At 41.2% G+C, this 12337-nt stretch overlaps 1 protein-coding gene across 1 annotated transcript; it reads left to right on the forward strand.

Annotated features, from left to right (window-relative positions):
* Window positions 1–1191: 1191 nt before the first annotated feature.
* Window positions 1192–5951, forward strand: LOC147789705 (uncharacterized). Its single transcript, XM_087116947.1, has 4 exons — window positions 1192–1377; window positions 1426–1617; window positions 1873–2267; window positions 5441–5951. The coding sequence occupies exons 1-4, from the start codon at window positions 1192–1194 to the stop codon at window positions 5949–5951; spliced, it is 1284 nt and encodes a 427-aa protein (XP_086973073.1).
* Window positions 5952–12337: the final 6386 nt, after the last annotated feature.

Genomic DNA, 12337 nt, shown 5'->3' on the forward strand with positions numbered 1-12337 from the left:
AGATCATCATCAATCTGAATCAAGACTCATTTCTAAGTCCATGAGTATGGAGATGGACACAATTGATGAAGAGAATTTGAGTGGTTCAATATTAGTATTATCAAGATACAAACGAAGAAGAGAAGAGCAACATTCACTCGAGTTAAAGAATGATGTGGATCGATATTTATCTAACCCTAGTGAAGAACTTGATGATAATTTTGATGTTTTGGCATGGTGGAAAACAAATGAGTTTAAGTATAGTTTTATCGAAAATTGTCCAAGATGTTTTGGCCGTTCCAGTGTCGACGGTATCTTCTGAATCAGCATTTAGTACGGGTGGGAGGATTCTTGATTCTTTTAGGAGCTCTTTGACACCTAAAACAGTGGAAGCTCTGATATGTACACAAAATTGGATCGGTAGAAAATCAGTTTAGATATTCCTCATAAACTTGAAGATTTGGAGATTTGTTCTAAGATTGAAACAGGTAACTCCAAATCTATTTATTGTCTATTTGTTAAGATGTATTATGTATTGTTATATCACAATTTATATTTTATTTTTCAGATGATTTAAGACCTTCAAGTTCCACAAACGTCATGCAATAATTATTTTTCAATGTAAGTAAAATATTTGAAGTTATACTATGCTTTATCCAAACAATCTTAAAACGGTACTAACTTTCAAGATGCTATTTTTTCTTTTGTAGGAATTAAAAATGCAAGAGAGGGCCATGAATGTTGTAACTTTTGATTTACTTCATTGAATATTCTTCACATATTTATAGGTGAATTTTTAGGCCTTTTGTTGAATGATTATATATTGGGAATGTAATAATTTAATTAGATGTGGTAACTTTAGAATTGATTCATTGCATATTCTTTATATATTGATAGGTGATAATATGGATGCAATAGAGTTTGATATTTTTGATCTACAACTTAGAGATAGTAATTGTTTTATCATTTTAAGTCATACAAATTAAATTTTTTAAAAAATTTTTGAACCAACCTGAAAATAGAGGGTTGGGTTGGGTTGGGTTGGAAAATTTCTTGGGTTGGGTTGGGTTACTAATCCAACCAACCCAAACTTTTGGGTTGGGTCAAAAAAATCCTCCAACCCAACCCAACCCGGACCATGTACACCCCTACCTTTGTCATTGTATTCATAGACGATATCTTGTGTACTCAAAGACGGACCAAGAACACCAAATGCACCTGAGAAAGGCCTTGACAATCCTGAGGGAAAATAGACTACATGCCAAGTTCTCGAAGTATACATTTTGGTTACGCGAAGTCTCGTTCCTAGGACATGTGATATCGGCGGAAGGAGTATTAGTTGACCCTGCCAAGGTAGAAGCAGTCACCAATTGGGCTCGTCCAACCACTATGACTGAGGTACGGAGTTTTCTGGGTCTGGCAGGCTACTACCGACGCTTCGTGTAGGACTTTTCCAAGATAGTGGCACCCCTTTCGCTACTGACTTGGAAAGCTACGACGTTCGTATGGATCGAGGACTACGAGGCAAGCTTCCGAGACCTGAAGGAGAAATTGGCGAGTGCACCTGTGCTCACAATGCCTGATGGTACAGGGAACTACGTCATTTTCAACGATGCTTCCAAGAAGGGCCTAGGATGCGTGTTAATGCAACGGGGAAAGTTATTGCCTACGCATCAAGACAACTGAAGAACTATGAAAAGAATTATCCCGTGCACGACTTGGAACTAGCACAGTAGTGTTTGCATTAAAATATGGCGACACTAGCTGTATGAGGAGAGGACTCAAATCTACACTGACCATAAGAGACTGGAGTATTTCTTCACCTAGAAGGAGTTGAATATGAGACAACGACAGTAGCTATTACTAGTCAAGAATTATGACATCGATATTTAGTACCACCCCGAGAAGGCCAATGTGGTTTCAGATGTCCTAAGTAGGAAGACAGCACATTCATTGGCATTAATCACGAAAGAGCCCAGGGTGCAGGCAAATTTCGAGCGAGCTGAAATAGCAGTAGCACTGGAAGGCATTAAGGCCCAACTACCTCGGCTAAGTGTACAACCCACTCTTCGGCAGAGAATCGTTGAGGCGCAGGCAAGAGACTCGGGCTTAGCGAGGGTACTTAATGAAATGGAGACTGAACCACCGAGTGGGTACTCCAAGTCAGCGGATGGTGGGTTGTTGTATCAAGGTCGCTTGTGTGTATCGATGATAGAGGAATTGAGAGGTGAAATATTGAAGGAGGCACATAACTCCCCATTCGCCATGCACCCCGGCGGTACAAAAATGTATCAGGACATCAGACCCCACTTTTGGTGGTGTGGTATGAAGAAGGATATTGCGGAGTTCGTCAATACATGCTTGGTTTGTCAACAAGTCAAGGCTTTTAGGATCGATATCAGTCGTTAGCTCTGATACCAGTTGTTAGGATCACACAACAACGCACACGCTCGATCTAGATGAACACAAAGAATGGGATAGAGAAAATTGCAAGGAGAACTCTGGCTAAAAGATTTTTTTTTTTTATTGATGACTTCAGGTATGTACAACAAGAGAGAGTACAGAGAATAGAAAAGTACATTTTCAAAGCTCTACCGGACGAGATATATATATGGTTTAGTTTACTATATATAGCTTTATCAGATTTAGTCATCTACTATATATAGCTATTTACCATATATAGCTTTACCGGATATAGCTTTACCATATATAGCTTTACCATATATAGCTTTACTATATATAGCTTTACCAAATATAGCTTTACCGGATATAACCGTTGACCAAGCTATAAATAAGTATCATGCTCCATAACCTAACAATTCTCCCACTTGGAGACTGATCTAGTCAACCAAGAATTTCACTCTCAAACGACCATGAGCATCTTCACTACAGCATACCAATTGAGGTTTTGCACAACCTCAATATTTCAACATCAACACATTTTGTCAACATGTTTGCTGGATTCTTTGCACCCTCTATCTTCTCCAAACACGTCACCATCTTCAACTAACCTCTGAGTGAAATGGTATCGCCTTCTGTGTTTTGAATGATAGACTGGGTTCCTCGCCAACATCATGAGTCTCAGGAGTTTCTTGAGTATCTGCTACAATATCACTATGTGAATCTTTCAGCAACTCAAGCTCAACTCCCACTTGCTTCACCTCTGGTTTCTCAGCAAGAGTCTCAGGAGTTTCTTGAGTATCCGCTACAATATCACTATGTGAATCTTTCAGCAACTCAACCTCAACTCCCACTTGCTTCACCTCTGGTTTCTCAACAAGAGTCTCAGGAGTTTCTTGAGTATCCGCTACAACATCACTCTGTGAATCTTTGAGCAACTCAACCTCAACTCCCACTTGCTTCACCTCTGGTGTTTCAGCAAGAGTCTCAGGAGTTTCTTGAGTATCCGCTACAACATCACTCTGTGAATCTTTGAGTAACTCAACATCAACTCCCACTTGCTTCACCTCTGGTGTTTCAGCAAGAGTCTCAGGAGTTTCTTGAGTATCCGCTACAACATCACTCTGTGAATCTTTGAGCAACTCAACATCAACTCCCACTTGCTTCACCTCTGGAGTTTCAGCGACGCTTCCAGCCGACGCAACCCCCTCTGGAGTTTCAGCGACGATGCTTCCGACCGACGCAACCCCCCTCTGGAGTTTCAGCGACGCTTCCGGCCGACGCAACCCCCTCTAGAGTTTCAGCGACGCTGCCTCCGGCCGACGCAACCCCCCTCTGGAGTTTCAGCGACGCTGCTTCCGACCGACACAACCCCCTCTGGAGTTTCAGCGACGCTGCTTCCGACCGACACAACCCCCTCTGGAGTTTCAGCGACGCTGCTTCCGACCTACGCAACCCCCTCTGGAGTTTCAGCGACGTTGCTTCCGCCCGACACAACCCCCTCTAGAGTTTCAGTGACGCTTTCGGCCGACACAACCTCCTCTGGAGTTTCAGCGACGCTGCTTCCGGCCGACGCAACCCCCCTCTGGAGTTTCAGCGACGCTTCCGGCCGCACAACCCCCTCTAGAGTTTCAGCGACGCTTCCGGCCGACGCAACTTCCTCTGGAGTTTCAGCGACGCTTCCGGCCGACACAACCCCCTCTAGAGTTTCAGCGACGCTGCTTTCGGCCGACGCAACTTCCTCTAGAGTTTCAACGACGCTTCCAGCCGACGCAACCCCCTCTGAAGTTTCAGCGATGCTTCCGGCCGACACAACCCCCTCTGGAGTTTCAGCGACGCTTTCGGTACTTTTCTTCAATTCTCTAACAGTCTTTGTGAAGCTAACTTGTTTATGTTTGCTCATAACGCAGTTCTCACAAGGACTCATAACAATCTCCGCATCATATACACCTTGTTCATAGCCGACGGTTTTTCGTACATATTCGACAGCATCTTCAACAGATCTGACGTTGTCTTCTCCTTGATAATATTGAACGCCACGTTTCTGGATAGCGTCAATCGGATCAACCCCAAGGCTTGTCGATCCTTGAGCTTCCACTGTTCCGTGGTCATGGTATCCCCGACTTCACCCCCAATAGAGATTCGTGAAGATCTTTCTGGTACAGATAATCTTCAATCTGCATCTTCCAGAAACCGAAATTGGATCCATCGAACTTCTCAGTTCCAATCTTTGAACTTTCCATCTTCACAGATCGTGGTGACTTCCGCCTAGCTCCGACTTCCGCCTGGCTCCGACTTCCGCCTCACTCTGACTTCCGCCTGGCTCCGACTTCCGCCTGACTCTGACTTCCGCCTGGCTCTCACTCACTTTCGCCTGGCTCTCACTCACTTCCGCCTGACTCTCACTTCCGCCTGGCTCTGACTTCCGCCTGGCTCGGACTTCCGCCTGGCTCTGACTTCCGCCTGACTCTGACTTCCGCCTGGCTCTGACTTCCGCCTGGCTCTGACTTCCGTCTGGCTCTGACTTCCGCCTGGCTCTGATACCAGTTGTTAGGATCACACAACAATGCACACGCTCGATCTAGATGAACACAAAGAATGGGATAGAGAAAATTGCAAGGAGAACTCTAGCTAAAAGGATTTTTTTTTTTTTTTTATTGATGACTTCAGGTATGTACAACAAGAGAGAGTACAGAGAATAGAAAAGTACATTTTCAAAGCTCTACCGGACGAGATATATATATGGTTTAGTTTATATATATAGCTTTACCAAATTTAGCCATCTACTATATATAGCTATTTACCATATATAGCTTTACCGGATATAGCTTTACCATATATAGCTTTACTATATATAGTTTTACCAAATATAGTTTTACCAGATATAACCGTTGACCAAGCTATAAATAAGTATCAGGCTCCATAGCCTAACAAAGGCACCTAGACAGAGACTAGTGGGGTTACTACAGCCTCTCAATATACTTGAATGGAAGTGGGAGAACATAGTGGGCCTACCTAAGACATTGAAGGGTTACACTATAATATGGGTGATCGTGGACAGATTGACAAAGTCAGCACATTTCCTCCTCAGCAAGGCCACCTACACAGTGGACAATTGGGCAGAGCTGTACATGAAGAAAATTGTCAGACTACATGGGGTTCCCGTGTCGATTGTATCAGACCGAGACCCACGTTTTACTTCAGCATTTTGGCGCAGACTCCAAAAAGTGTTGGGCACTCGATTGGGCTTTAGTACAGCATTTCACCCGCAGACCGATGGACAAACGGAATGGTTGAACCAAATTTTAGAGGACATGTTGCGGGCTTGTGTTCTTGACTTCACCGGGAGTTGGGACTCGAAGTTGCACATTATGGAATTCGCTTATAATAACAGTTATCAAGCGACAATTGGCATGATACCATATGAGGCATTGTATGGAAAGCGGTGTATGACACCATTATGCTGGGGCGAAGTAGGAGAACAGGAACTGGTAGGTCCGGAGTTGGTCCGAGTCACGAACGAGGTGATGCAACAGATCAGGAGGAGGATGCACACCGCTCAGAGTAGGTAGAATAGTTACGCGGACTCGAGACGGAGAGATTTGGAGTTTAAAGTGGGCAACATGGTATTCCTGAAGGTGGCCCCCATGAAGGGCGTTCTAAGATTCGGACGCAAGGGCAAACTGAGTCCACACTTCATAGGACCCTTTGAAATTTTGGAGCGAATCGGGCCCGTTGCGTATAGGTTAGCCCTACCCCTATTCCTCTTAGCCATACACAACGTGTTCCATGTATCGGCACTTCGCACGCAAGTACCTAGCGAACCCCACGCACGTGATATATTATTCGGCTCTAGACGTGACCAAAGACTTAAGCTATGAGGAGAAATCGGTGGGGATCCTGGCTCGCAAGATAAAGACTTTGCGCACCAAGGAAATTGCATTTGTCAAGGTGTGGTAGGGAAACCACTCAGTAGAGGAGGCCACGTGGGAACGAGAGGACAAGATGAGGGAGAAGTACCCAAAGTTGTTTTGGATGCAGACACTTTTGAGGACGAAGGTCCTTCTCCGGGGGGGTGATGTAACGATACGCATTCCAAAAAAAAAGAACGCAACACTTGGTGAGGGTTGCTAAAAGAACGCAACACTTCCCCGAGGCCCACATTAAACCCTAGGGTATCTAAGTAGCCGCCCTCCGTTGAGTCGTTGTGTACCGCGAGAGAGAAGCAGTAAGATTGAGGTGGAGGATCAATAACGCCGCGAGACTTAGGACATTGCGAGCCTTAGGTGGGAGCGAACCAACGTCGGGACAAGGAGGGCAGACGCACCATCATGGACGAACGGACAACGACGATCTCACCGGCGGCGGCAGTTAGATTCCGCAATTAGGGTTCGTCGGACTCTCGGGCGAGGAAGACAAAGCAGTTGGTGCGAGTCGGTTCTTCAGGTATCCCGCAACTTCGCCTCAGCCAGTGTACAGCACGTACCTCACGGGCCGCGCTCGGACACCATCGCTGGGCCGCGTCTCCAGTTCGGCTCAAGACCAGCAACACCAGACGCGTCCAGAAATTGTGTGCTGTCAGTAACCTTCACAACTTGTCAGCTCAGCCCTTTGACTCCGTCGGCTCGGCACTCGGCTTCGTCGGCGGCTCCGTTGCATTCCGTGGCTCGGCTCGGCAGCATGGATTGACGGCTTGATAGCTCGACTTAGTGGCTCGGTATACGAATAATATACCGATTCCAGGTTTTCGACCCTTCTGAAACCATTCCCACCCTTGTTTCAACCAGCTGAGGTCAGTATAACTCCACTTCGAATAAAAACAGGTTGTGATAAGAAAGTACCTTGGTAGTTAGGCATAAGGGCTAGTTGTGAAAGGGCTCTAAGTGTATCATGTGATCTTATAGGGGTAGTTAGGCGTTGGAGTTAGCGTTGCGAGTGACTTCGGCCAAGGCCAAGGAGGTAAGTAACCTTACTGTTGGCGTTAATTATCTATGTGTAATGGTGCGTGCACTGTGGCCTTCACACGTACCATGTGTGCTGTCCACGTATGTTGTGTCGTATGTTTATCTTGCTGTGAAATGCCAATGTATACCATGTATGATATACTAAGTATTTTCTTGTGGTGAAATATCATCTATGTCATGCTCATGTATGCGATGTTGTTGCTATGACTTGTTTTGCCTTGTATGCATGAAATTAATTGGTACGTCATGAATTGTTGGGAGTTTACATGCCATGGATGTGTTGACTGGTGTACTACAATACACTTATGTGATGTTTCGGTGAGTCATGCTATGTAATGCAACGAGGGAAATGAAATGATGCACTTGTAATGCCATGGGGGTAGCGATAGAGACCCCATGCATGTTGTGTCTTATGTATGGGATTATCGCTATGTATGTAATGATAGTACGGACGCGTACACTCGATATTATGCTCGCTATGATATCATGCAGGCCCCCTCCTTTTTCTTTGGCATCCGGTAACGTATGTCATGCGTACCCGACCAAGCCAGGCCACGGGGTTTGTGTACAAACCCGCCTGGTGGGCCCACATCGACGTACGTGAACCGTGCATGAAGGAGTACCACGCATCCACTCTTCCCGGTTAAAGCCAGGGTGTAAGGCCATGTAAAAAGGAAAATGGAAGACAGCCCTATCATGTTCGATTTTCTTTACTTATGATTGTGCATGTATACTGTGTGTGTGAATTGTTTGTGTCCTGAATGCGTTTTGTATGCTTGACCCCAACAGTGGGGCGACTTACTGGGTATTTTATATAATACTCAAGCCACGTGCTACCTATATTTTCAGGTAAGGGCAAGGCTCCTATGTACGACTGACGGTGAACGCTGTGAGGGCCATGGAAGTCTTAGGGAGGGTTTATAGTGCCATGGACGTCGTGTTGAGTTTCTTTCGAATAATAGCTATTTGCGATTGTTTCTCCTAGTTAGTTGTTGATTGACTTTTCCAGTTAGGTCGTCGTTATTGATTTGCTTGAAACTACCACAAGAATTGCTTGAAACTTAGAAATGGCAAAATTGATGCTCGAATTTCTAAGGAAAACGCCTTAATTCGAGATCTCAATTTCATTCATTCACCAATCTGATTTTTACATAAAATATTGTGGGTATTTATAGTCTCTCGACAAAAGACGTCTGTGGCCGGGATTTATTCCCGATACTCTTTAATCTCCACAAAAGACTAAGTCAAATGGACCATTTGACCCTTACATATTTTATGAAATTAAAAATAATATTTTCTAACAAATGTTGATCTACTTGAGTGGTTAAGGCAATAGATCGCGTAGATTCGAATTCTGTTGTTAGACATTTTTTTGAATTTTCTTGGCAATAGGTCCATTTGGAACCTCGTGATTCTTATCAAAGAGGTTTTCACAAAAATCAATCTTTGTACTTATGTACAAGGAAGGATATTTTCATGACATTTTTTTTAATCTTCTTGGCAATATGTCCATGACATTTTTTTTAATCTTCTTGGTAATAGGTCCATTTGGAACATCATGATTCTTATCAAAGTGATTTTCATGAAAATCAATCTTTGTATTTATGTACAAGGAAGGATATTTGGTCTCTAACAATAACAATTTGTCTTTGTCTAGTGTGTTTCAATCTCTTTTACAGGAATTTGAAGACATGTTTCAAGATGAAGTACCTAAATAACTACCCCCATTAGAGGTACTGAACATCAAATAGACTTCATTCTGGGTTCTGTCATTCCTAATAAGCCAGCTTATAGAGTCAATCCAACTAAGACTAAAAAAATTCAAAGGCAAGTGGAGGAGCTCATGGAGAAGGGCTATATACGAGAAAGTTTGAGTCCATGTTCTATACGAGACTTATTGGTGCCAAAGAAAGATGAAACTTGGCGCATGAGCATGAATAATAGAGTCATCAACAAAATTACTGTAAAGTATCGACATCCTATTTCTAGGCTAGACGATATGCTTGATTCATTGCATGATTCATGTCTATTTATAAAGATTATTTTGAAATCTGGATATCATCAAATTAGAATGCAGGTAGGAGATGAATGGAAAACAACTTTCAAAATAAGTTTGGATTGTATGAATGGCTTGTTATGCCTTTTGGGTTAACTAATGAACCTAGTACACCTATGCACTTAATATATAATGTTTTGAGAAAGCATGTTGTTGTTTATATTGATGATATTATAATTTATTTGAAAATTTTGCTTGAGAATGTGGAGCATGTTTAGTTTTGATTACACACAAAAGAGAAACTTAATTTTAATAAGGGTAGTTTTTGCATGAAAAAAGTTCACTTCCTTAGCTTGGTAAAAATATAGGAGGAGTAGAAGTAGATTAAGAGAAAGTTAAAGTCATTAAGGATTTGCCAACACCAAAAAGTGCAAGTAAAGTTTGGAGTTTTTATGGGTTAGCTAGCTTCTATAAGAGACTTTAGTACCATAACTGTTATGCACCATTGAATGACTTGGTGAAAAATAATGTTGTTTTTAAATGGGGAAATGGGAGAGAATGCATTCAATTTTCTTCGGAAGAAATTAAGCAATGCACCATAATTTGTTTTCCCTAGCTTTGATAAAACTTTTGAAATTGAATGTGATGCATGTGGTTTGAGCATACGTGCTCTTATAATTCAAGATGGAAAGCCCTTAATGTAATTTGTGAAAAACTAAATGAGGCAACCTATGATAAAGAATCGTTTGCTTTAGTTCATATATTGCAGGTATGACAATACTACTAATGGCCTAGAGAATTTGTGATTCACTTTGATCATGAAAGCTTAAACTATCTGAAGGGTCAAAGCAAACCGAACCGTAGACATGCAAAGTGGGTGGAATTTATTGAAACATTTATGTATGTCATCAAATATAAGCAAGGTAAAGATAATATGATAGTTGATGTGTTATCTAAAAGGTACAATCTCTTTGCTTCTCTTTATGCATTAATTCTTGGATTTGAACATATTATAGAATTATAGAGATGACCAAGAATCCAGAACTATTTATGCATCTTGTCTTGCAAAAAAGCTGTGGATGATTATTATGTGTTTCATAAATCTTTAATTAAGAAAAGTATGCTTTGTATTCCTAAATGCTCTATAAAAGATTTGCTTTTGAGAGAGGTACACGGTGGTGCCTTACTGGGACATCTTAGGATTAATAAAGTTTATAAGATGTTGCATAAACACTTCTTTTGGCCGAAGATGAAGCATGATGTTCATAAGTCTTGTAGCCAATGTTTTAAATGCAAATAAACTAAATCTAGATCACAACCAAACGGATTGTATACTCCTTTGAATGTACCTAACAAACCTTGAACTAATATATCTATGGAATTTGTTCTTGGTTTACTGCGCACTAAAAGGGTAAAGATTGTATTTTTGTTGGGTAGATAGATTTATTAAAATGACTCATTTTATTGCCTGCAACAAAATGAATGATGGAAAGCATGCTGCGACTTATTCTTTAAGAAGTAGTTTATGGATTTAATACACTTGATTTACTTTCCTATTCCTTCTAATATTTTTGTGAGTGAAGCAAGCAAATTTGATCAAAACATTGCAAAAGGAAGTGATGAAAAGGAGGTGAAGGACTTATTCGATAAGAAAGTAGTTTATGGATTTAATACATTTTATTTGCTTCCTATTCCTTCTAATATTTTTCTGAGTGAAGCAGGCAAATTTGATCAAAACATTGCAGAAGGAAGTGACGAAAAGGAGGTGAATGAGAGAATTGAGAAACAAAATTTCTCTAATTTTTTTTGTGCAGGCAAATTTGATCAAAACATTGCAAAAGGAAGGAAGAAAAGGAGGTGAGAGAGAGAATTGAGAAACAAAATTTCTCTAATATTTTTGTGAGTGAATCTGACAGGAAAATTTGATCAAAACATCACAAAAGTGAGTGATGAAAAGGAGGTGAAGGAGAGAATTGAGAAACAAAATTTCTCTAATATGTTTGTGAGTGAATCGAGAATTGAGAAACAAAATTTCTCTAATGGCAGATTTGACAGATTTGATCAAAACATTGCGGAAGGAAGTGATGAAAAGGAGGTGAATGAGAGAATTGAGAAACAAAATTTCTCTAATTTTTTTGTGCCAGAAGCAGGCACGAAAATTTGATCAACGGTCGACTAATGTGAGAATTAGTGAGTTAGGAGTTGTGCCTTAATCTTCCGAAGTTCAGGTCTCTCAACATTGCAAAAGGAGACAAAAAGGAGGTGAAAGAGAGAATTGAGAAACAAAATTTCTCTAATATTTTTGTGAGTGAATCTGAGAAGCAAATTTGATCAAAACATTGCAAAAGGGAGTGACGAAAAGGAGGTAAAGGAGAGAATTGAGAAACAAAATTTCTCTAATGGCAGATTTGACAGATTTGATCAAAACATTACAGAAGGAAAGGAAGTGACGAGAAGGAGGTGAATGAGAGAATTGAGAAACAAAATTTCTCTAATTTTTTTGTGCCAAGCAGGCAGGCAAATTTGATCAAAACATTGTAAAAGGAAGTGACGAAAAGGAGGCAAATTTGATCAAAACATTGTAAAAGGAAGTGACCAAAAGGAGGTGAAAGAGAGAAGAATTGAGAAACAAAATTTTTTCTAGTATTTTTGTGAGTGAAGGAGACTAATATTTTTGTGAGCGAAGAAGTGAGAAAATTGATTTCAAACTTGTGACCCACTCAAGCACATCAATATTTGTTGAAGAATATTAGTTTTAATTTCATAAAATATGTAAGGGTCAAATGTTCAATTTGACTTTGTCTTTTGTGGAGATTAAAGGGAATCAGGAATAAATCTCGGCAAACGTATTTTGTCGGGAGACTATAAGTACCCACAATATGTTAGGTAAAAATCAGATTGGTAGATGAATGTAATTCAGATATCAAATTGAGACGTTTCCCTTAGAAATCCGAGCATCATATTTATCATTTCTAAGTTTCAAGCAATTCTTGGGGTA

Source organism: Cucurbita pepo, chromosome 13 (genome assembly GCF_057944985.1).
Source record: "Cucurbita pepo subsp. pepo isolate OVF chromosome 13, ASM5794498v1, whole genome shotgun sequence".
Classification (NCBI taxonomy): domain Eukaryota; kingdom Viridiplantae; phylum Streptophyta; class Magnoliopsida; order Cucurbitales; family Cucurbitaceae; genus Cucurbita; species Cucurbita pepo.

Coding starts and splice junctions, on each gene's coding strand:
- LOC147789705 (XM_087116947.1), top strand. CDS start 1,192: ATGCACCTGAGAAAGGCCTTGACAATCCTGAGGGAAAATAGACTACAT. Junction 1,378..1,425: donor GTCCAACCACTATGACTGAG/GTACGGAGTTTT, acceptor CGCTTCGTGTAG/GACTTTTCCAAGATAGTGGC. Junction 1,618..1,872: donor CCAAGAAGGGCCTAGGATGC/GTGTTAATGCAA, acceptor ATCGATATTTAG/TACCACCCCGAGAAGGCCAA.